Below are 24,217 nucleotides of genomic sequence, written 5' to 3'. Positions count from 1 at the left end.
GTACATACGTATATACATATTTACATTTCGTACATATGTGAGTATGTACGTACAAATCTTTTAACAGAATGAAATAACGGTATCTAATGTACGTAAACATTTATGAAATTTATAGTTTGTTACTATCGAAACATAGAAAAAGGAGTGTGTGTATATATGTATGCATATATGTGAATTTATTGACCTATGTACATATAAATACATGTGTATCTATAAATAAAGGATACAACGTATGCATGTATGTACATACATACATATGTATGTATGCATCCTCACGCGTGCATTTCCATTTTAAAAACGTTATGGAGGTGGTCAAGGTTTTCAAGTGGAACAATACTACATTTCATTAGTGTAAGAAACTTATTGACATACATATGTATGTACATATGAATGATGTACATCTATAGTACACAGTTATCCTTCCTAAAAATGGGCATATACATATGCGCGGATGTAAAAACATACAAGTGTTTAATCTGAAACTGGTGTCTGACAAAAATGTTACTACAACAAACATAAAACAAATTCGAATTCGCAAAGATTTTAATTTGGAAATAATGGAACCGAAAAGATGGCACTTGCAGTTGTCATGTTTTTTCCTGCTGCTTAGCTCAACATTTTCAGGTATGTCAAAACATATTACACTTAAAAATGTATTTATTTAATATTTCGGGCGCGAAATAGAAAAACTTCGTACTATGTAGCTGCAAATCTTAAATACCATATGTATGCATGCACATATGGCAAAAGGCGGTAGCTCCGAGTCAAAGGCTCCAATGGCTTGGAATTATCAGTCATGTGCTAGTGTCCCAAATACTAACGGATCATAGCGGCTGAAAAACATTTGAATAAACTGACAAGCTTTACTGATATTGAGAGTGACAAGTTATCATCACAATCGTACGAGCAGCTTATGAACGGCTCTGATTGGATAAGAGAGAAGTGTGTGCACCACGACAGGTTTCTTGATGATCAGATATTTCTTGATCAGTTATCGCATGATTCGTCGAAAGTTTGTGCCCACCCTAATTGCAACTTAGAAAGTTCTATCATTATCCAGAGGTGGACTTATGACCCATGGACTTATTTACAATGGTATAAATGTTTTACCTTTGAGGTTTCCGACATAAGGAACTAAATTTACATAAGCTTGGCTCTTGGCTAATAGATAAGAGTGAAACTCTTAAACAAGGGTTCACACAGAGACTCTGCACAGCACCTTAGTACACAGGATCTCCGTTGGGATGCCGGGGGCTTCCTAGTTTATACAAATTCCTGATCTATGACTTAATTCCTATCGCATGTCCTTCAAGGAAGATGTTGAGCTACTGAGGGTTTTAATATCGTAGAATTTCGAGAATATTAACGAGACGACGATGGTTTATATATATGGTTTTTGCGGTTAAAACTACCTGACTGACTATCGGGTATACAAGTAGCGACGATGGGACGAGTCAGTGACTCACAAAGTTCCTCCTCGTTTTAATGCTGTCAATTGCTCTTTTCGAGATAGCTTTGCCGAATAAAGATTAGGAGTAGTAATGCACTTTTTTGTTGGATCTTTTCATAACAGTTTTTTAAACAAATTTAAAATCTTTTAGATGTTGGAAAAATTACGTCTTCTCAGAATCACTTTGGAAATACAATACAGAGTCAGTTTACCACCAAAAACAACACCAGGGTAATCGCCCAGAAAGGAGGGCTGGCTATCTTACCCTGTGTCGTAAAAATCAACTCCCCAGCAACGGTGAGCCATACTTTTGTTTCTAAAAATACCAGCGACTGTAAATAATAAGTATTCATTTTTATTTTAAATCAAAAAAACAGCTACTTGTAATGAATACTTATTGGGAAGGCTTGCACAAACATTTGTACTTTTGTACAATGTCTGCATTTTTAAACTATTAATTTATACGGGTTTCTTCAATAGTAATCATTTGTTATAAATAATTAATACGACTTAAACCATAATTAATACATGTGAACTTAAAAATAAAACTCAAATATGTACAAAGATTACACTGTGCGACAAATGGGAACAGCTTTAATGTACAAAATAATGTTTGTCGGCCTCCTCGTTTAAATTAATGCTTGGTTTGGAGCTCTTGCATTCTTCTAATACGATCATGCGGCGCGTGAACACAGCAGTGATATTTATTTTGCTTCTTCCCTTTCATCGCTACTTTAAAAGTTTCGTATTGAGCTTTTGGAAGTCAATCGAAACCCAATTTGTCGAAGCAGTGAAATTTTCTAATGTAAATATATGATTTATTTGAACAATAATTGTGGGACAACCATAAAAGTGCAGTTCCATGCCCTTTGCATATTGCGTTGGATCAAATAATTATGAAATTACTATTTTGTAGGTTTCTTGGATACGCAGGAAAGACTTCCAGCTACTAACGGTTGGATTGTCAACACATAGTAGTGATAAACGGTTTTTGGTTGAGCATACGCGGCATATGGGCCACTGGTCTCTGAGAATCAAAGCCGTCAAAGAAGAGGATCGTGGATTTTATGAATGTCAATTGTCAATTTACCCAACTCAGTCAATTTTTATAGAACTTAAAATAGTCGGTAAGTAGTGTTTGCTTTAAATATGTTAACAATAAAAAACTGATAACAACTTATAATTACAGAAGCGGTAGCAGAAATATCAAGCGCACCCGAGCTTCACATTGACGAAACGTCTACTTTACGACTTGAGTGTAAACTTAAGCGGGCAACGGAAAATCCATCATTTGTATTTTGGTGAGAGACCATTTTAATACACAGAACAGATAGTGTTAGCTTTAAGACAACCAACAACTATTATAATTTAACAACATTCTTTATTATATTTTATTTAGGTATCATGACAACAAAATGATCAACTATGATGTACAGGGCGGTTTTGTTGTAACGTCGATGGAAGCAAATGGAAAAAGTAGCGTGCAAAACGGGCACATTTTTAGAGTTTTACCCGGGGTTGCCGGTAACAAATCACGTATTATCCCCATTCCGGATCCAATGGAGTCAATGAATGGCGTCATGAATAGCAAAAACGCAGTGTCTTCAGCTAACTTCATTTCGCCGAATCCACCATATTTACAAACTCACCAGTCGTCATATCTTCTTACTCCTTCCATGAGTGTTCTAAGTATTAAACAGGTTAATTTTCGGCATGCTGGTAACTACACATGTGCTCCATCAAATGCCCGTCCTGCTAGCATTTCGGTGCATGTTTTAAGAGGTGATATTAATTCTCTAATGTACATATATTCACGCACTAAAATTTAAACCTTTTTGTACACAGGAGAGAAAACTGCTGCCATGCAACACGCCAATCGAAGTTCTTTGGATAGTGAGAATATAAGCAACAGCACTTTTGGATTAACTAGTATAGGCGGTATCAATGGCACAGTTAACCCAATATTAGCCAAAAGTCTATTATATATCTCAAGCATATTCGTTTTAGTAAGCGTACTCTCAAATTTTCGCTTACTAAAAGCTGTGAAATCACTAACATTTCTAGCATTTATAATATTAATTATGGAAAGCTGAAACTTGTAATGTTATTGTCATGTTATTAGAACTTAGAGCATATTCAATCAAGCGAAAATAAAAAGAATTCTCTAAGTTATGATTATCATACATATACCGGTATATGTATGTATAATATCAAAATATAAAATACATTTATGTATAAGTCCTTTACCTTGACCTTTACTATCATACAAGCTTTATATGCATTTTTAGAAAACAATTTGATGTACACTAATTTTAAACTGTAAATAGACTTTCATAACATACAATGTATTGAATCGTGAAATAAGAATGATCATCTACTTGTTACCAAATATAAACAAATTATGTAGAATACATACTCTGTAAATTAATTCATAAGGTTTATGTTTAGGTGTTCAAATTGATTTAAATGTACTCCAATTTTAGCATTTTACACACAAATCATTCAAGAATGATTAACGATTTATTTATTGTATATGATTGTAAATTTAATTTTGCTGTTCAAACTGACTATACAACAGCAGCAAAAACAAGCTGCCGTAACTAATTTCCATTTTTTTAAAGTTAATGGTAAAATTTAAATGAAATAAAAGCACTACCGCATGTTTAAACGCATACAATGGTATTGTGGCCCCATGAAAAAATAATAGAGTTATATATTAATCCAACAACAAATAGTCTGTTACATTACTATTGCTGTATAAATATCAAAACGAAAACTTCGTGCCAATTCAGGCAATTCGTCTTCGTCTTCGGTGCCATAGGCATGAAAGAGTACTCCAGAAGCCATGGAATGACGAAACAAGGCTTCCTACCCTTTTTTTTTGTTTTTGTTACTAATTTGCCGACTTCTTTTAGGGGTGAGCATTGTTCAAACAATATGTAGAGTTACAAAAAAGTAAATTGTAAAATATGAATATATTTACATTCAATAGTTCAATGTCTCAAAACAAAAACAAACAAATAAAATTAAATATTTCCAATAAGCATAGGTAATTTATCACAATCTGTGCAAATTTTCGAATTCAGACTTTGGATTTGTGTTTTGCAAATATATTTTGGTAAAAGAACTCGTGATGTCTTGCTGGAATCTAAAGCATCCATGTTCTGTGAGCAAATGAGAAAGGTGTTTATTCCACTTGTCCATTGCTCCTGCTCAGCCTACTCTGCAGGTCAGGGATTAGCCTGACCTGCGTCCAACGCCCATTGCCACTGTTGTTCCACGAATCTTGTCATTGCCTTACGACACCTCTGGTCTTCTGGTTCTTAGCAGCTAGATCTCGCTGTGTCTTCATCCGTGCGGCTTCTGTTGCCAGCAGATGGATGAGGTTCAGTCCTGCTAGTGCGGCGTCTTAGGATTTTGTTCTTAATCCACAGCACACTCCTAAGCCGCCTCGACTGTTTTGGACTTGTGTTTGATATTATTCTGGAAAGGGCAACCGCCGTGTTACCGGCTTTATTGCTTTCGTACTTTTTGAAGCCTTGACGCTAAGCCCATGGTCAATCCTGACCTCCAGGTACTTCATAGATGGACTCGTCCTAATTCTGGAGTCTTGGATTGTGGCCGTCTTAACTACATTCCAGCTGCTTTATTTTGTAGACGGCTAATGCTAGGCTAATGCACCGTTGCAGCTGGGCAGCGAAGCGGTGGGCCGCTGCGCGAGCAGGAGTATAAGAGGAGCCCAGCGACAGCGAAAGAAAACATTCAGTGTAGCCAGCGGATTGAGCGAGGCCTGTGAGTCGCCTGAGGAAGGCCCAGGAAAGGCCCATCAGGTAATGCGTCATCGCATGTGTGCAATGCTATGCAATGATAACGTAAATATTGTTTTCAGCTGGTGTGCCTTATTTACCGTTTATCTAAACAAAATGTGCCCTTCGAGCCGAGGAGCTGGTTAGAAAACATAAAAGGAAGAATATTGGTTGTACTTGGTTTATTAGTAAGATTACAAAATCTTATTTTTACGAAATTTACATATTTATATTTTCTATATCTTATTATAAAACTATTTATATTGTTGTTCTTAATAAATTAAACTTATACTTAGATTTAATTTTTAAAGAAAAAGGAATTTAGTTAACAAACTCTAATAAAAGATTATGTTTTTTTTTTGTATTTGCAAATATTTATTAAAATCTTATAGTTTAAGATTGTGAACATATATTTAAGCATAATAGTTAATTATGCTGAATTAACCCTATTAAATATTTGAATCGCTTAATGATTACATTAATTTTTAAAGAAACATTTATTGATTTTTGTACATGTATTATTATAGGGTTTTTTTTGTCTATGATAGGTTTAGTGCACAACGACCACGAAAATAGTATATTTTGTATTTTAGAGTAATATTTAAGTATACCAAAACGAGTTGTTATTAGTTGATAAAGCATTTACAGGAAAACAAAAAACGATGAAGCTCACGCATATTCCTCATCACTGACATCTTCATCGTCAGACGACATTATCTTGCGGCGTTTTCGTTTAGTTCGTGCTATGCATTGCTTACGAGCACTTGGTTTTGTAGGAATAATTGATGATTTCACGATTTGGGACCTTGGTGTACCTTCCTAAATCAACGTTCAAGTTATAAATCAGTTTAATACAATGAAACATTTTATATAAACACTTACATCTGTTGAAGTCGCAGCTGTTATTGATGATTGAACGTGACTGACATTTGGTGTCGAACAAAAGCTGCTGTCATTATTTGATGGCTGTGAACCTTTTGTAGAGTTTAAGTAGACTACACCATCAGAAATAGACGAGTTATTTAAGTTTGATTTTTCACGCATTTCATCTCCTTCTGAATCTCCGTCCTCTGGATCCAGCTTTAACATAAGTTGCTTAAACTAAAAATACAATTGTTATATTAATATGTATACAGCGAAATTCAAGTTACTTACATCGAGGTACTTGACGACAAGGTCTAATTTTTCATCATCTGTAAGAGGTCTTGAAGAGCAATCAGGTTCTGAGTCTGAAAGATCGTTTGACTTCTGTTTCTTAATCAAATCAATTGTTGTTTTAGGGTTGAAGTCGACGACGCTTCTACGTGTTATCGCCTTTTCATACATTTTTTGTTCAGAAGGCGAATATCTTGAAATTTTACCATCTGTGAGGCCATACATGTCCTTTAAATGATCTTTCAGTATTAAAAGGAGCATACACGCTTGGGCGGATGTTATACATTTTTTTATCTCAGTCATGTCTTCCGGCAAACGATTAAATAACACTTGAGGATCTTCTACATCATCTTCATCCTCTAATACATCTCCTTCTTTTTCATTTGGATTCAAATGTTCCTTAAACGTTGCAAGCAGATGTGTTCCAGCCATTGATATCAGCAAGTCTATTTGATGTATTAGATATAAAGGCTCATCTTGAACGACATACGGAAAGTATGCTAGATTATCGGCTATATACAGCATTTGCTGTAGCGATGTTTTCTGATCGTCAAACTGTTTAGTAACAGTCTGAACCAGTGCACGTCTTTGTGGCTTTGTAGAACGAAGTAACGTGTAAAGAAAGTCATTTAAAGCAGTAGTCACTTTTTCTGGTCCTCGTTTTCTAAACACAATAAAGAAAAAAACAGTACACATTAGAGCGGATAAATAAATTGATATAAATTATTTAAATACTCACGCATAACCTCGAATTATTTCCAGTTTTCCCCGGTTATTTATTTGCAATATTTGCTGTAACTTAAAGCAAAGTTGTAATCCAAATTGAACTTTCATATTCACGAAACCGGAATAGGTTTTATCGATGTCTTTCAATAAGGCATCAGCTCTATGGGCCGACTGAAATATCAAGAGAATATTAAAATATTCATTTTCAAAATAAACAAATAGATACGAACCTCTATCTTTGGATCGGTACTTAGGCATATTAGATATGGAACCATTCTAACAGGATGAACTAAGCCCTGGCGCAGTACAATGTGCACAACCTTAACAGCCCACAGCCGTACTGTATCATCCCGATTGAGAAAACAGTTGAGGATCTCTTCCAAATAGAGCTGAATGATCCGACTAGACATGCCAGATGAAACGTCATTCATTTCCTTGAGGTCTTCATGCTTCGATTGTTTTTCCCCTAAAAATTAAAAATGTATGAAGTTAGGTACTTCCATTTAAACAGCCCAAAACAGACTATACTAACATTCTTTTTCCTTATTGTGCATAAACATCTCTGATTCTGTTAAGTATATCCAAATATTACGCATACATATTATTTTGATACCTCCATCGCTTGCAGTAGAGTTTAACAAATCACAGTAAAACTGTTTTAGCTCAGATCGTGTTAAGTAATCATCATTTAGAACACAAAAAGATCCAAGTGATATCAGAGATTGCTTTCGAATCTCTTGATTTGAGCAACGACAAAAGAACATCAAACACTCAAACACATCATCGCATATCGATACCGGAAGGCCTCCACCATTTGTTTCACCTGAAAAGGCAAACATAAGCAAACAAAAAAAATAGTTAATCACAATGAAACTCATAATTACACTTACCTAAAGCAATAGGTGACTTAAAATCAAAGTACCGCATTAAGATTCCAATCGTAAATAGGCTTCGTCGAAAGCTTGGTGTGTAAATATTATCTGCACTGCAGTTTTTTTGAAGCACTTGATTCCGAGAAACATCAAGAACGCGATAAAACCTAGAGAACAAACAACAAATGTTTATAACAAATTATAAGTATCCATGCACAGTCGGTGAATATTCAAACAAAATTAACCTAGATGGACCGCGAGTTATCAAGGATTTTCGTGCAGAAACAGTCACTGAAATCTAAGTTAGTTGAACGATGATTAATTTGTAATTATGGTTGTAATTTAATTAATTTGTAATTAAGTTGTAAAATGTCTTTTTTATCGGGTTGTATTGAAAATATCGTTGAAAATATTTGGATTTCTTAACTGTGTCAACATTTGTAACAGTGTGATAGTAGTCTGGATTCAAAACGGACGGAGGGACGGACAGACAAGACATGGCTATATCGACTCGGCTTTATGGATTCGGAAAAGTTTCCATTCGAGTGGAACTTATGCACTAATATGACATTAAAGAGTGTACCAATTAATATTAATTATATAAATTATGGAAATGAAAATACATACTTTTGAAAACAATCGCGGATCAATTTATAGTTCTTTGTTATCTTATTGACGAGTGCGCCCAAACAGGATACGCAACTGGTTACTTCTGCTTGGTTTCTCGATACAACCAAGAGCATTAAATGCTCTTCCAAAGAAGCCAAAAAAGACTCGCTAGCATTATTAACAAGAGGCACCACCTTTTCGAGAATATCTGCAACAGCACATATGAATTTTGCAGCTGTAGCTGAATGACATTTAATATTAAGATAAGGCTCAATGGTCATTGCATGCCGAACCAACAGTTGTGGTCGCACTTTTGCTAGCAAATGAAGTGTGGTTATGCAGCCGAGCATTCTCGCGTTATCCGTGTCCTCTAATTCAATCAATCTGTCTATGAGCCCATCCGCCAATTGCTGACATGCTAGCACAATTTCTTGCGGTGGCTCAGTATTTTTCTTTACGGGTTCTTGGATACTTCCGTCATTTTTTAACATATCTTTAGGTTTGAAAATCTGAAAGATACAAATATGTTGTACACATTTTTGTGATATTTTAATTACGAATAGTACGTACACTCATTAACAGCCCTTCTAGCCATATAGTTCCAGTATCATGAGCTGTATTTACCACGTCTATAATCTGATTGATTTTCCTTTGTATTCCGTGCTAAATATCAATACAAACACAGAAAGAATTAGTAAGACATCTATCATATTTGCATATACTTTGTTTACTAACTTTATCGTTTTTTATACACGGTGTGAACCACATTTTCATAAACACTTCGGTCACAAGCTTTTGGATGCCTTCCTCATCGTTTACGCGACGAATCATCTTAACACAAATTTCGGGAATTTTCGCAAAGTCTGGATATTCTATACAAATATCACGCAAAATTTTAATAACTCTTTTTCTTACGGAGACTCCAGTATCCTAAAACATAATGAAAACAAAAAATGATGTACGTTCAATTTAATATTATTTTAAAGATTAGAACCCAGCTTGAATCCACAGTAATCGTTCTCTTTTTTGGCAAAGTATATTACGTGCTTGTTTTGTACGTGCACCAGTGAAGTTTTTTAAACAATAAGATTGATACGCATTAATGTGGCCATGTCTTTATCTGTGGATTCGAATATACGGTAGATTCAGCAAGGCTCTATTGTTTTGTAGTACACATATTCGGCCGGGTTTCGGTTTTCATTAAAGACGTGCTCTCATATTCGCAATATGCAAATTCATTCCATTTTCAAAACGGTAATTTTGTACTACAAAAAGAATCTAAAAGAATTGTGTGGGTAAAACACTAAATTTAGCATTTAGATTTTACGCATAAATTATGCTAAGTGACTAACATAATCGATTGTAAGCTTGTCAGTAGGTGAAAACAGGTACCCCGAATACTAAATACTTCTTATTATCTATATATCTCACCAATATTCGAGTCGATAGCATATCGTAATACTGATCAATTAATTCTTGATTGCTGAGTACGAATTTCCCAACCAAATCTACAGCCGCTTCGCGTACTGAGATAGCAGTGTCTAAGAATTTCTGGTTAACACCCATTTGCATATCTTTTCGTTTCAATACCAATGGATCCACTTCCACAATGTTAGCGAGACATTTCATTGCACGGGTCCTTACTGCTATGGACGGTTCACTGTAAAATTAAAAATAAGTTGTTATTTACAACTGTAGCGATAGAACATCAGAGGTAATACTCACTTAACGACTAAAATAATTTTCTTCAAGCATCCATCAAATGACTGACTAAAGGGCCGTTTAGTAGCTAAATATTGCGCTATTAGCTGTGCATTATTATAATCTATATAAGTCTTAATTTGCTGTTGTGATGTGTGATGTTGCTCGCCAGAAACCGAATATGGCTTTATTTTACTGATTAAATATTGTTTCCGTTCCTCTAACACGTTAAAAATTTCCAGATTAAGTTCATAATCAATCAAATCAATAGGCGGGTTTCCATTCTTTTTCGTATCTTCATTATAATGATCTTCGCCGGATTCTGAATCGGATGTATCCAAGTATTCACCTTGAAGTAAATCATTTTCGAAAATATAAATATAATATAGAATTTGTAAATGCTGCAGTAGCGAATACATTTGCGAATACCGGAGCGCAAAAGTAAGTGAAACCAGGAGCCTGTCTCTATATATTCTTGCGGCTCAAACTCTATCAGCATGGCCAATAACTAAGGACCGCAATCGAAGAGATATTAGCCACTTTTTTCTCAAGTAGACTGCATGAAAATACAAATTAATGTGAATAATACCTGTTTTCCGTTTGTCTCGGCTTTTTGATTTTCTCAATGCGAAGCCTTTTTCTCCATCCTTTATTCGACGTCTTTGATAAATAACATCTCGATACCATTGAGCCAAATAAAAGTGTCGTGCGTAGTCCCAAATTAAGTTTTCTTCTTGAGCATTTACAGCTAGAAAATCAAGAAGAATCTTTTGCAGAAATTCCGTTCGCTGTTCCTCAGGGTGTAGTTCAATTTTTGCCTGTGAAGTATATAATAGTACTTAAAACGTGATGACTTAAAATCTATTAATGTAAATACATACGTTACTGTTTGAAAGATCTCCCTCCTTTTCTTGCTCCACTTTTATTGATTTAATCATTGAATCAATTATATTCACTTTACATCGAGACTCAACTGTGTCTTTGCGGAGACGAGCAGCTACTATGCCAAGGTAATCTAAGGATACTAAACGAATGCTCTGCTCTATACCCTTATCAGATACATATCGAACCAGCATGGTACCCAGTAGTGAAAGCAACAATTCAGATGCGGGCCATTCGGGCTTGTTCACAGTGGCCAGCAAATCATGGATAAAGTTTTCAAAGAGTGGTCGAAAATCTGTTTCATTAGATCGGGACTTGCACTTGTTTAAAAAAGTTGTTAAGAAATTGCCACCAATACTGACAGCTACATCATACTTTTTTAAAACCACAATATCTTTGTTGGGCTTTACTATTTTCTTAGCAGGATCATCGTCATTATCAACACTCAGTTGAAATGCAGCAGTCGTTTTTACATTATCACAAAGCGAGTCTGGTAAAATTGTAGCACATTGAATTAATTGTAGCACAAGTGCTGTAACCATTTGAATATTTCCGCCATTATTTGTAAGTTTATACGGACGAAGGTTTTTCTTCGATGAAGGCAAACGATCAATCGAAGATAATATGTCTCCTAAGATACTGTTCCTTATTTTATCGTATCTTTCTTTCCGAAATATCTGAAATATACAAAAGTTTAAAGATATTATATACTAATAAGTATTTCATTGATTTTCATTACTTACAGTGGTAACCAGTTCCAGGCACACAAATTGCAACGTTTCAATATTGTCTACAAAGAATGGTTCTATAGCAAGCGTCGACAACGGTAAAACTATGGTATCCACAAAAATACACTTATCAAAAAGTGCCACAAAAACCTTTAAGAGCTCAACTGTTTTCGAGTAAAAAAGCTGTAAGTTTCGATGATGTCCTTGTTGTGACTTCATTTTTTTGCGATTAGTACTTTTCTTCATACTCTTAACTGTATACACAGGATCATGAGATGGAAATATTGTTTCGCGCAGTTGAAATTGGGCAAACTTTATAATATGTGAAATGTTATCCTCTTGCAGAAACTTAAGATCGCTCACGGTCGAATATATATTGCATATAAGTAGGCAAGCATCCATTGCATTTAAAATTTTGTCTATTACTTCATCATCTACAATTTCATCTTCGTCCTCCTGCAATTATTTATGAAATCAACATGAAAAGTAGTTCATGATATAATATAATACTTACTGGTCCAGCAAAAGAGTTTCTGGCTAAATAAACGTTACGCATAGCGTAATTTATTAGAAGCGTTAACTTGTTTTTCGGAATGGAGTCTAAGGCTTGTTTAGCTTTCAACTTTGCAACATCATTGCTCATCGTATTAAGAAGTTTTGGGGAAATGCATTCAATATTTTCGTCAAAGTGTTCTGCAAATGTAAAGAAATTATTATATTATTAAGAGTTAATTAATATAACATACAATTCTTTGTATAGGCAAGGTTAATATTTTTATTTAAATACCTGAATCAAAATTTGGGGACTCCGTATCGTCCAACATCTCAATAATTTGTTCCATATTTCTCATAAAATGTTGATATGTTTGTGATCGAGTTACTTCATCCTTTAAATCTTTTGAGTTTGCAATGGCTATTATTCGTTCGACGCGACGCACTTTGGGTTTTGAGACTAAAAAGAATCAAACGTAAGTTAAAGATAGTTTGCAACTATTATTAATGGGGTACTTACATATTTGTTCCGGGGGAATATCACCAATAGAAACAGCCATCTTTCGCTTTGAAGCATACCGTTTCTCATCTGCTTTAATCGTTGAAAACATATCCAGTTCTGTGCTTAAAGTTTCCGTAGTAGTCTCACCGACTCCTAGCTCAGTCATAGGCATAACATTCAAACTTGTATTGGGCTGTTGTTCTGATGATTGTTGTAGTAACCCCATACTTCTAGCCAATTCTGGTGACTTTTGTACAAACTTTTTAATACTTTGCTGCATCAAGCGAGTATCCTCAACGTTAAGACGATTTATACATACCCGAACCTCGGACTTGCCACTCGATGACGTCGATGTCGAAGTAGCTGTCGAAGCTGAAATATTGTTTTGATGAGGTTCTTGGCTAATGGCAGGTCGATTATTATTACTTATTAGCGATGTTGAAGTTGCAGGTAATAAGTGTAAGTCTGGCACGTTGGTTGTTAGCGTCGGTAACTGATTTTGTTTGTTTGGCAGTAAAGATGTCGCTTGATCTTTTTGATGTGCAGCTGATTCCGTAATCCGCTGTTGTTGTTGTATATTTAATACATTTTGGAAGTTGCCTTGGATCATTGAGGTCGATGTTGTGGGAGCTTGGGATTCTGTCATAGCAGGTTGTAAATGGTAAATTGGTGATTCCAAAAATAATAATTCATCTGGCATCCGTTGAAAAGATGGATGATTGTCTACTTGTTTAAGATTATCGCAATTTAATGAATATTCTCGAACTTTAAGTTGACTGAAATACTGTTGCTGCGCTGAGTATAGAGATGAATTTGGGTTCTTGGTTTCTGCAATTTTATGAGCGATATCCATTTCCTCAATTTTTGAAAATGTTTGTGTAACATTTTCCTCTAGGTTTGGTGGTTTCTCCATTCGTTTGTTGATTTCATTCATGTTTGTCCTGGAACTAATCATGGAATACTCATCTGGAAGCACGTCAGTAGCAGCCACACTAAAAAGAAGCAGTTTTCAGAATTATTTATGAAGTTAATAAGGTACGACAGTTGAACACTAAAAGTTAATGATTCCCACCTGGAAGATTTCTCAATATACGTTTGCGCTTGTTGCATATTTTGTGATATATCAGTAGATGATGCTGTCGCCTGCTGAGAGGAATGTAATTGGCCCACAATGTGTTCGCTCGGGGTTAATTCCTTGGCATTGTTATGGTCATAACGCACTGGATTATACAAATAATATGGTAAGAAAAATCACATATATATATTATTACTGTTGCTACTTACTTATCTTTAATGGCGTGTTGAAAACAGTTGGGCGGAAATTGTAAATGCCCTGCAGCAGCTCTGGATAAGTACTTATATTAGTTCCATGTTGTTCAAAGGTATACTCTGGTTTTAACTCGCTAAAAAATAATCATGATTAGTGCTGAATTATTAAATATAAAACCGTACTTACATATTGTCAGAATTTGTTTGTTCAATCGCATTTACTAACTGACGTACGAGAGCTCCATCTCGAACAGAAAGCAAATTATCAGATTCACTGGCTACTAAAGCATGGAACAATAGTGACTTATTCAATGAGGCCGCACTCAGGAGTGAATCGGATACAGGTAACTCGCTGAGCACTTCGTAAAAAACAATGAATGAATTTATTGCATTTGAAAGGACAATATATAAATGAATACTTACAATCAGAAGTGCTGGTTAGACCCGCTAACGTTGTGACGGGTACGCTCGGGATGTCACGGTCCCCCATTATTTACGACAAGCTTGTATTCAGAGTGGTGTGCCCTTTTTACAGTGGTTTGTTTTTATATACGATTCCGTTTGATTTGTAGAAATGGTAGGTCTAAACTGACAATAAATGGGGCAAGAATGCAGATAAATGCAGAATTTGTTTTAATTGAGTGGTTACCAAATTATGCGTATGACACATATGTACACATTTTAGACATTCATAAATATGTAGGTGTAGAATTGTCGACATAAGTATGTACATACGTACATCTAGGTTAACACCCTTATTCTAACGCACAATTAATGAATATTTTATTTATTAAAGCATTCAAATATTTATTTGGAGCAACACATGCATACATATGTTTATACTCAAGTCTGCCAGCCATGTACATACATTGTTATGTATGTATGTATGCATGTAGATTTCATTCCTTGGCAATATCCAATATATTCATTTGTACATCCATTTGTACATGTGTCTCACAAATTCACGTATATGAGATTTATCTTAGTGTTTAGCCGAAAAATAGTTATTATCGCACAAAAAACACTTGGAAAAGTCGGAAAAAAATATATATTATATTTCCCAATGCAAGAATACAAACATATCCATAGAATAGTTGCCTTGATTTTGGTACTTTGGTTTTCTTAGTTAGCACTAGACCTCCTTCAAATATACTTTTATTCATTTTATATACGGCACACATTCAACACAATAAATACTTTGCAGCTATTAAAGTCAGTTCATTTATTCATTTTCAGAAATGGAGATTTTAAAGGAACATGGCCGACGGAACATGAACGGAGACTGAACGCTCTAAGTAAACAGATTGTATGACAGTCAGCTATTGAATCCTATTGCAGGGTTGATAAAGATAACTCATTTATGGTACTCGAGAAATGGTTGAAACTACAAAGTGTTTGCTGTTGATTTATTAACCATGGTAGAAATGTGTTTAGAAAACTATAACTTGGGGTCTGGTTTAACACCAAGAGTATCAAGTGCCTAGAAAGCTACCCTGTGGTACTCCAGAAGTAGCCATAACAGGTAAAGAGAGCTAGAGGTCCATCTCAAAAGATTATACGGAAACCCTCAGCCGCCTATACGACTTTTCCTGAGTTTTTAAAGTCAACATTTCGTAAATGAAACCACAGAAAAATCATCAAAGCTTGATACTTCCGTACATTTTTAGCAGCATCTGAGCAGCGAAATGCTCTCCAAGAATATCAAATATTAAAAATAAATGCATCCCGAAAAGAAAATCATTATTAAATATAAAAAATTTAGTGCCCCAAATGTATTATATACATTTTTCATGGTGAACGAGCCCATTATTTCTCATCGGTATATTTACGGTAAGTTTCTCTGAGGTCCAAACGGTATTTTTTTTCGATAATTACGCGGTCACACTACATAGCACGCTTGATTTTAACCAAAACAATTGTTTCAATTTGTGATTAACAAACGCGCCTAGCCTAAAATTAGAACTTGCACAGCATATAAATAGAATATAGATTATCGTTAGTTGTATCAGAAAATCTAAGAATGGATTCAAAATATTCATTGACCAATAATTCTGATGTACGGCTTATATCAACGAATTTTGCCACTAAGCGGAAAGCTGAGGCAGTCAAATCTGATATGGACGTGAAAAATAAATTCACCTACCCGCTGTCCACGCCTCAAAACACGCTACCTGTTTTACCAGCTAGTAAAAGAAATTGCATTGGACTACAAAAAACCTCGTTGCCAGTATACAATTGCCGACATAGAATATTGAAGGAGATAGAGAATAATGACACTGTTTTAATTATGAGTGAAACAGGATCAGGGAAAACAACACAAATTCCCCAGTTTCTTTTACATGAAGGATATGCAAAGAGTAGCATGATTGGTATTACTCAGCCACGTCGAGTAGCAGCAATCACAGTAGCAAAGCGAGTCGCGCAGGAGTTGTCAAGTAGTGTTGGCGATATTGTGGGATATACAGTTCGTTTCGAGGATCTTACTTCAAAGAATACAAAAATTCGTTATCTGACAGATGGTATATTATTACGGGAATCTATAGAAGACCGCCTTTTGCTCAAATATTCTGTAATCATTTTGGATGAAGCTCATGAACGTACTGTAAATGCCGACTTATTATTTGGAATTGTAAAAGAAGCTCAAAGGGAAAGAAGTAGAAAAAACTTACCAATTTTAAAAGTTGTGATTACCTCTGCGACGATGGATATTGATCATTTCGGAAAATATTTTAAGTGTAAGGGATTGTATTTAGAGGGGAGAACGCATCCCGTCCGTGTATTGCATGCCAAGGAACCACATGATGACTATATCCACGCGGTACTAGTAACACTTTTTTATATTCATCGCACTGAACCAATTAAGTATGTACATATACAAAATAATAATAATAATAATTTTAAAAAATGAATTATAATTTATCAAATCACTTCACAGCCATGATGTTTTAATCTTCCTAACGGGACAAGAAGAAATTGAAACGTTGGCTCGACAAATTCGAGCACTTTCGAAGGTGAGTTTTTCATTTAAATACAGCTTTTGATATTGTTTATTATACATCATTCATGTAGGTGAAATGTATACTTATATATAATCCATCAGTATATTCCATATATTTAATTGTTATTTAAATAATTTAAATACAAAATATTATTTTATCTGTTTTAAGATAAATGTAAATGGACCCACAAACGTACGTGTTTGTACAATGTACGCTCAATTATCACACAACATGCAGCTGGAATGTTTTTTGCCTTGTCCATCAAATATACGGAAAATTGTGTTAGCCACAAATATAGCTGAAACGTCGATTACCATACCTGGTATACGCTGCGTCATCGATTGTGGATTTGTAAAAGAGAAATATTTTAATTCCGTTGACGGAATTGATATTTTAAAAACCGTTCGAATATCACGAGCACAAGCATGGCAACGCACTGGACGGGCAGGTCGTGATGCACCTGGAATATGTTACCGGGTATATGCAAAAAGCGAAATGGACTCTTTTATGAACTTGACTCAGCCGGAAATTCTGAGAACAAACCCGACCTCAACAGTGCTTCATCTTTTGGCTATGGATGTAGACTGCAATAATTTTGATTTCTTAGATGCTCCATTAGAAGAATCACTGATTAGTGCATACAGAAGTTTGAGTGGCCTTGGGGCTATAGAATATGGACCTATATCGTGTATTACACCTTTGGGTCGTTTAATGTCCCAGTATCCATTAGATCCCAAGTATTCTAAATTGTTAATATCAGCTTCAAAGGTTGGTTGTATGGAGGAAATGTTACGCCTTGTTTCAGTCCTTTCGAGTGATAATATTTTTATTTCAAGCATCGCTAAAAATGAATTGGCTTCACTTGCACATGCCAAGTTTAGCTCTAAGCACGGAGATCATTTAACGCTGCTAAATGTTTTTAATTTATTTTTAAAGACAGAACAGCAGAAGGTAAGAAGCACACTTGATATCTACATTTATATTTGTGATTTTATGCGATTGGTTTGTTTATTTTTTTAGGTGTGGTGTCACGACAATTATTTAAATTACCGCAGTCTAATATACGCTCGTAACATTTGTCGTCAATTGTCAGAAATAAGCGAGCGATTGGGCCTAACTATTAACAGCTCGGAAAACATTGAATTGTTTAAAAAATGTCTTTTAAGCGGATTTTTCGAAAATATTGCCATATTGCAAAAGGACGGTTCATACTTAACTTGTTCCGGCAATCTTAAGGCTAAAATTCACCCTTCAAGTGTCTTTCACCTAAAGTACAAACCCAAATGTATATTGTTTACTCACTTTGTTCAAACGGACAGTAACTATCTTCGACTAGTCACAGATATACATATGGACTGGGCCAAAGAACTAGTACCGAGTCTAAGAAGCCAAAATAAAATACTGAATAATTGTTAAAGTTTGCTTTTGGACTGTTTTATAATATAAGGACCAAGAAGAAATTAAACAAATTATTTCAAATACAGGCGTGTATTTCTGTGATCATATATAAAACGCAGAAATCAGAATGGAAATTTTAAATACTAATTTGTAAAATATAAGGTCATAAGATATAATCCAATAGACAAGGAGTATTTTTAATAAGCCAAAATGATTCTTCAATCGGATTGAATTATTTTTTCAGTGTTAAAAGTCTTTGCCAGCTTGTAATATCAAGTAGAACATCAAATCGAGTAAAATGATAAGACTACGGTATATTTACGGTATATTTTTAAAACGAGAACGTATGTTTTGGTATATTTTGGAGGGTCTGGCGATATACGGCGTTATTAATAGCGCAGTCACACTGCTCGTTGATTTTGTCAGCTGATTGGGTGAAAATAAGCATGCAAACATGTTTAGTTGACAACAAACTGGAAATAGTTAAATAATATACAATACAGGTAACATAAAACTCAGTATTTAGTCGTCATTACGGCAGGCTGGAAGAATGTACACATATCATATGCACAATCGTCTTGCAAGAATCTTTTCACATGGAAAAATGTATGTAACTTGTAATTAACGCACATACATATGTACGTATGATATACAGTAGGCACACACATTATTCGTACACCCTTATCACCTAAGTTTGAACACCTACAAGTTGGCGTACGGTTAACGTAAGCAGAAAAAGTTAATTTTATATCAAAAACCAACGTATCTACTATTTTTTAGTAAAAGATACACTCTTTTCGCTCATAAATTATTCGCACAGAGATTAGGTTCTTCAATTAAAATTCAAATATTAAAGGTAACAGGTTCAACCTTTCCCCCTAGTAATTGGTTTACAACTAATGACTAATATTAACCCCTTCCACAAGCAGTAGCGGTTGCGAGAACTCCCACGATGAAACTTTGAGCTTACTTTGTGAAATTTTCAGCTGGTGGCAGTGGTAAAAATCCACATTTTATCAAAAAAAGATTAATATTTTGTTTTTTTGGGTGGAACAAGTTAGACTAAAAAAATCATTCGTCCAGCTCCAGTTGCATCTAAACTATAAGTTCCTTAAGCCATTCCTTACAATTGGCCTCACATTTTTCTCATCATATGTTAAATTTAGTTTTCGACTTATGTACATGTATTAGCCTAGTGTTTCACCTGTGTTGGATTTTAACTTAAGCTGCACGAATAGTCTTATTTAAAGGAAATATGAACAAGGAAGTCCTAAACTTTATTTTGAGTGACAATTGGCATCCATGTGTCATTCCATTTGTTCATATTTCGAAGTCAAACTTGACCCAGCCAAAAAAATTACACAAAAATGAATCATATCTGGCTCATTTAAAGCTGCAACTAGCTGAAAATTTTACTACGGTTAGTTAACTTCAGTTGCAAGATGCCTGCGTAAAAATATTTGTTAAAAAGGATGCGGACGCCGAAAAGTTCATCGAGAGAGTTATTGCAACCGGTACTGATTGTGGAGGGGGTCAATATGAATGTATGGTGTACGAATAATATGTGTGCTTACTGAGGATGATCATGCATATAAATGTAGATTATCATTCATAGATATGAGGGATAGATTCAATAACAAAATGGACTAGTGAAGCCTTATCTTACTAATATTTTACATATTAAAATATTCTAGGTTTTTTATTTGGTGATGAAGTACCTAGTTCGATTAGATAAACAGTTTTTATAACATTCCAGTAAGTATACATTCTTTAATTTGATACCCATACCCATTTTTAATACTAATTTTTCGTATTAGCAACATGTATGATTCGAGGGACACTTATTCAATACCCCAGGAAGAACTTGAAGCCAGAAGAGTCCTGCGTCGGTGGCATTTTAGAGGTAATTTTTGATTGATACACTTTAACTAAAACTAAATCCCCTTAATTGAGACCCTTGTTCTTAATTGTACTATAGAATGTAATACCCACTACTTAAAAAGATAAGGTGCATATTAAGTTTGTGCTCGAAGTGGATGTATGCAACACACAGAAGGAAACGTTTCCGAACCGTCTGTCCGTCCGTCTTTATGAGTGCTTAGTGCTACGGGACCATAGGAGCAAAGAAAACCAAATGTTGTATCCAGAATGTTAAACTATCACCCTGTTACAAGCGTATTTTGAAATTTCCTTCAGGACATTAAACAGAAAGCACATTAAAGTGTTCATACATAGGTGAGGGTCTGGCTTCTGGAGATGAAGATGGAGGCCTCTGGAGATCGGCTGCGGTGACGACGTTGGGCGGCGCGGTTGCTTTGGTCTCTGGGCCTCCAGGGATATGTAGTCCGACACTTGGGTATACTCTCGGCTTTTCGGATTGTCCTGAGGTGGTGGTCTCTTGTAAATTGCTAGGTCCTGTTGGCTTGGCAGTTGGCTTTTCTTGACAATTCCTCGACACTTAATTCTCGGTCGAGCACGAATTCTTCGGCGATGGTTTCTAGTTTTTCCCGACTGCGCGTGTGTAACCTTCGGTTTCCGAAGCTAATCTTTAATTTATGTTTAAAATAATTAAATGTAATCAGTATATATTTACTTTCAAAAGCGCTTCATATAAAACAATTTAAATTAAAACAAAAAACAAAATTTTAAAATTCCAGACAAAATTCCTGCTCGCTTGGTTCTGTATTTTCTTTCATGGTCTGGTTTTCTTGTATCATTTATGATGCGCAATGATATGAATTTCGCTTTGGTTGCAATATATCCAAATGATAATCTGAACAAGAACATGACTAATACCTCGCATACACTCCCGGTAATGGACTCTTAACATTTTATCTAATAGCTTTTAAAAATGATTTCTTTTCTTTTTTAGGGAGGTGGTACTGAAGAGCAGACATCCATAGTAAAATCAGTCATAATAAGTTCATTCTATTGGTGTTATGTACTATCCCAGGTGGCGGGCGGAGTTGCCACTCAATTTTTTGGAACCAAGTGCGTATTTGGATGGTCACAGCTGGCAACTGCTCTTTGTAGTCTACTTATTCCGTTGGCCGTAGAATTGCATTACATTGCTGTTATTGTGTTACGTTCTATTCAGGGGTTTGCCTCTGGCTTAACGTGGCCTGCTATGTATGCCATAGTGGGGTACTGGATACCACTTACAGAACGTTCTCGTTTTATGTCAAGTTTTCAAGGATTTAGTATTGGAATTGGTTTAACATATCCATTATGCGGATTTATATTATCACAGTTTGGATGGCAATATATATTTTATACTACGGGTTCTTTAGGGATTGGATGGTGTTTGTTATGGTATTTGCTAGCTTTTAACACACCTCGTGAACATCCTCGTATTACTAAAGAGGAACTAAATTACATTGAGTTAAATGTCAGTAAAGAGGCTACTAATACCAAATTAAAAGTGCCATGGCCGCAAATATTTAAGTCTCTGCCAGCATGGGCAATTGCAATTACAACATTTGGAAGAATATTCCTGCATTATATTTTTATTGTAAACGGACCCACATTTATGGGCAACGTCTTAAAGTTTAACTTTGAAACAAATGGTTTTCTGTCAGGAATGCCGTTTATTTGCTCATACTTTTCATCGGTGTTGTTTTGTTATATTGCTGATAAATTTATATTGTACAAAGTCCTAAGTCTTACTAATGTGAGAAAATTATTTACAGCATTATCACAGATCATTCCAGGGATATTAATATACTTTATAGGATATGTAGATAACATACATCTTTTATTATCAATTTGGTTTATAGCAGTGATTTTTATAACGGCATCCTATGCAGGAGCAATGGCAAATATAATTGACATAGCACCGAATTATGGACATTCTGCTGCCGTCTTAGCATTCTGCCAAACTATTCATATGTCAGCGTCCTTTATTTCACCATTAACGGCTGGATTTCTTGTTACTCAAGAGGTAAATAATAAAATATATGTACATACATATATAGATTTTGCTGTAAATATTAGCGATGCTAAGTATTCTTTTTAATATCTAGGAGTTTTGAAACTTTTTTTATAAGCAATGATATAATCGATTTATAATCGTTTTTTCGATTATTTTGTGCCATTTTTATGCGAGTATTTACTAAATTACTTCTAAAAAATAGCACTTCGTTTTAGTGAGCTAAGAATTTTTGTTCTTAGTATTTTTAATAACCTCAAAAGCCATAATATTTACAGCTCGAGAAAAATGAACCCTTTATTTACGCTTCGAACCAACCCGAATTTTTATGATACACTGAAAGCTTTAAATTTGTTTTAAGACTTATAGTTTTTTTCTCTTGCAGAAATTTTCTTTAAATCATTTTTTAAGACTTGTATATTTTTTTAAAGTTTTTATTAGCGCTAGCGCTCCTTTTTTCACATAACTTAAGTAACTTACCTATGATTGAAGTGAACTTTGTTTTTCTATAGGGTCGATGAATGCATGTACAAAGTATACCCAAACTTTGTGGTTTCAGCTTACCGTCTGGGAAATATTAGGCCTTCAAATACAAACAAATACAAATTTCTTAAAATTTCTTAAAAAAATTGTCCCATTGAAAAATCAAATTGTAAAGCATTTTAAAAGCCCCAAATCTATAAAAAAAAGGTGGTTTGGTTCGAAGCGAAAAAATGGTGTCGCGTAGTGTAAAAAAGGAACGATTCAAAGGAGAGGTAGTCCTTGTCGCACAAATTCGGATTATTCCAACTGATGTTCCATTCCATTCCAATTCAAGAGGATTCAGTTCCCCGACCGATTAAGTTCTGCGATGCAGTAAAACAGAAAATCGGTAAGACAATCGTTGGAAGTTTTCGGGATAAATCCGGTTTCCCAGTTTTTTACACGGTCAGGTGCGTTGCCTGTTCGCGCGTTGGCAAACCGTCTTCGTTCTGTGTGTTTTGAGAAGGAAATTAAAATCGAACCATTAAAATAAATCATATTGAAATTGCACCTAACTGTGTTTTATTAAAGCTCTGGAGTTCAAATGATGGCGTTAAATTGGGACTAAATTAAATCACTATTAGATATATGTATATAGATCCTAGTTTCTAGAAAAGACATTTACATAATACGTATCTATATAAACACCTTAATTATTAAATACAGCATTAAAAGTACTTCTCGTTTTTTTAGGACTCTATTGATCAGTGGCGAAACGTTTTTCTAGTTGCTGCAGTAATTTCCTTATTGACTTACATTGTATATCAAATATTTGGAACAGCAGAAATTCAGTCCTGGAATATAAAAATACCCAAAATTGACCATTCCGACGAAGAAGCTGAGATTTTTCCAAAATCAAATCGGGAACTCAATAACACTTCTGAACCAATGTGAAAACTATTTACTTAATATCCTGCTTAAATCTTTTTAATATTGTTTTACTTATTTTGGAAAAGAGAAACCTGTTATATAAATACAATTTACCTACAGAAATATTTACTGGGTAATTTCAATCATTTTCGATTTAATATATGTATATACATATGTAGTTAGGTGGATGGTAAGCAAGGAAATTAGTGGTGGTATACTATAATCCAAAAATAAGGCTCTAAACGATCAACTTTGCTTACAACTCTAGATACACATTCTCAGAGTGGCGAGAAGATAGCTTTGATTAA

General features: G+C 34.8%; 4 protein-coding genes across 12 annotated transcripts; 3 read left to right on the top strand and 1 right to left on the bottom strand.

The window, feature by feature from the left end:
- Positions 1-391: 391 nt before the first annotated feature.
- Positions 392-3,804, top strand: LOC117899979. The gene is made up of 6 exons (XM_034810144.1): positions 392-624; positions 1,602-1,747; positions 2,367-2,577; positions 2,640-2,751; positions 2,850-3,232; positions 3,296-3,804. The coding sequence occupies exons 1-6, from the start codon at positions 444-446 to the stop codon at positions 3,541-3,543; spliced, it is 1,281 nt and encodes a 426-aa protein (XP_034666035.1). The 5' UTR covers positions 392-443; the 3' UTR covers positions 3,544-3,804.
- A 1,619-nt stretch (positions 3,805-5,423) lies between these two features.
- LOC117899978 (nipped-B protein) lies at positions 5,424-15,487 on the bottom strand. 6 transcript variants are annotated; one of them, XM_034810142.1, is made up of 24 exons: positions 14,616-14,775; positions 14,380-14,551; positions 14,208-14,326; positions 13,996-14,143; positions 13,350-13,915; positions 13,243-13,295; positions 12,942-13,170; positions 12,717-12,881; positions 12,444-12,622; positions 11,945-12,385; positions 11,201-11,878; positions 10,909-11,137; positions 10,344-10,668; positions 10,050-10,278; positions 9,354-9,548; positions 9,189-9,281; positions 8,637-9,127; positions 8,028-8,176; positions 7,670-7,960; positions 7,368-7,603; positions 7,151-7,308; positions 6,412-7,075; positions 6,139-6,357; positions 5,424-6,075 (listed from the first exon to the last, which is right to left on the bottom strand). In XM_034810142.1, the coding sequence occupies exons 1-24, from the start codon at positions 14,680-14,682 to the stop codon at positions 5,926-5,928; spliced, it is 6,246 nt and encodes a 2,081-aa protein (XP_034666033.1). In that variant the 5' UTR covers positions 14,683-14,775; the 3' UTR covers positions 5,424-5,925. The 6 variants fall into 6 exon arrangements, with proteins under 6 accessions (XP_034666033.1, XP_034666029.1, XP_034666030.1 ...); XM_034810138.1 differs by adding an exon at positions 15,346-15,487 and having other exon boundaries at positions 12,942-13,915; XM_034810139.1 differs by adding an exon at positions 15,346-15,486 and having other exon boundaries at positions 12,942-13,915; positions 14,616-14,780.
- Positions 15,488-16,119: 632 nt separating this feature from the next.
- On the top strand, positions 16,120-18,608 carry LOC117901472 (ATP-dependent RNA helicase DHX33). Its single transcript, XM_034812235.1, has 4 exons — positions 16,120-17,054; positions 17,128-17,203; positions 17,360-18,142; positions 18,212-18,608. The coding sequence occupies exons 1-4, from the start codon at positions 16,213-16,215 to the stop codon at positions 18,605-18,607; spliced, it is 2,097 nt and encodes a 698-aa protein (XP_034668126.1). The 5' UTR covers positions 16,120-16,212; the 3' UTR covers position 18,608.
- A 383-nt stretch (positions 18,609-18,991) lies between these two features.
- Positions 18,992-24,018, top strand: LOC117901446 (sialin). 4 transcript variants are annotated; one of them, XM_034812187.1, is made up of 6 exons: positions 18,992-19,092; positions 20,284-20,344; positions 20,407-20,492; positions 21,247-21,401; positions 21,462-22,529; positions 23,733-24,018. In XM_034812187.1, the coding sequence occupies exons 3-6, from the start codon at positions 20,411-20,413 to the stop codon at positions 23,931-23,933; spliced, it is 1,506 nt and encodes a 501-aa protein (XP_034668078.1). In that variant the 5' UTR covers positions 18,992-19,092; positions 20,284-20,344; positions 20,407-20,410; the 3' UTR covers positions 23,934-24,018. The 4 variants fall into 4 exon arrangements, with proteins under 4 accessions (XP_034668078.1, XP_034668079.1, XP_034668082.1 ...); XM_034812188.1 differs by lacking the exon at positions 21,247-21,401; XM_034812191.1 differs by lacking the exons at positions 18,992-19,092; positions 20,284-20,344; positions 20,407-20,492 and having other exon boundaries at positions 21,462-21,580; positions 22,366-22,529.
- Positions 24,019-24,217: the final 199 nt, after the last annotated feature.

Source organism: Drosophila subobscura, chromosome U, assembly GCF_008121235.1.
Source record: "Drosophila subobscura isolate 14011-0131.10 chromosome U, UCBerk_Dsub_1.0, whole genome shotgun sequence".
Classification (NCBI taxonomy): domain Eukaryota; kingdom Metazoa; phylum Arthropoda; class Insecta; order Diptera; family Drosophilidae; genus Drosophila; species Drosophila subobscura.
The sequence above is the reverse complement of the archived record's forward strand: the minus strand, read 5'-3'. Positions and strand labels throughout refer to the sequence as shown.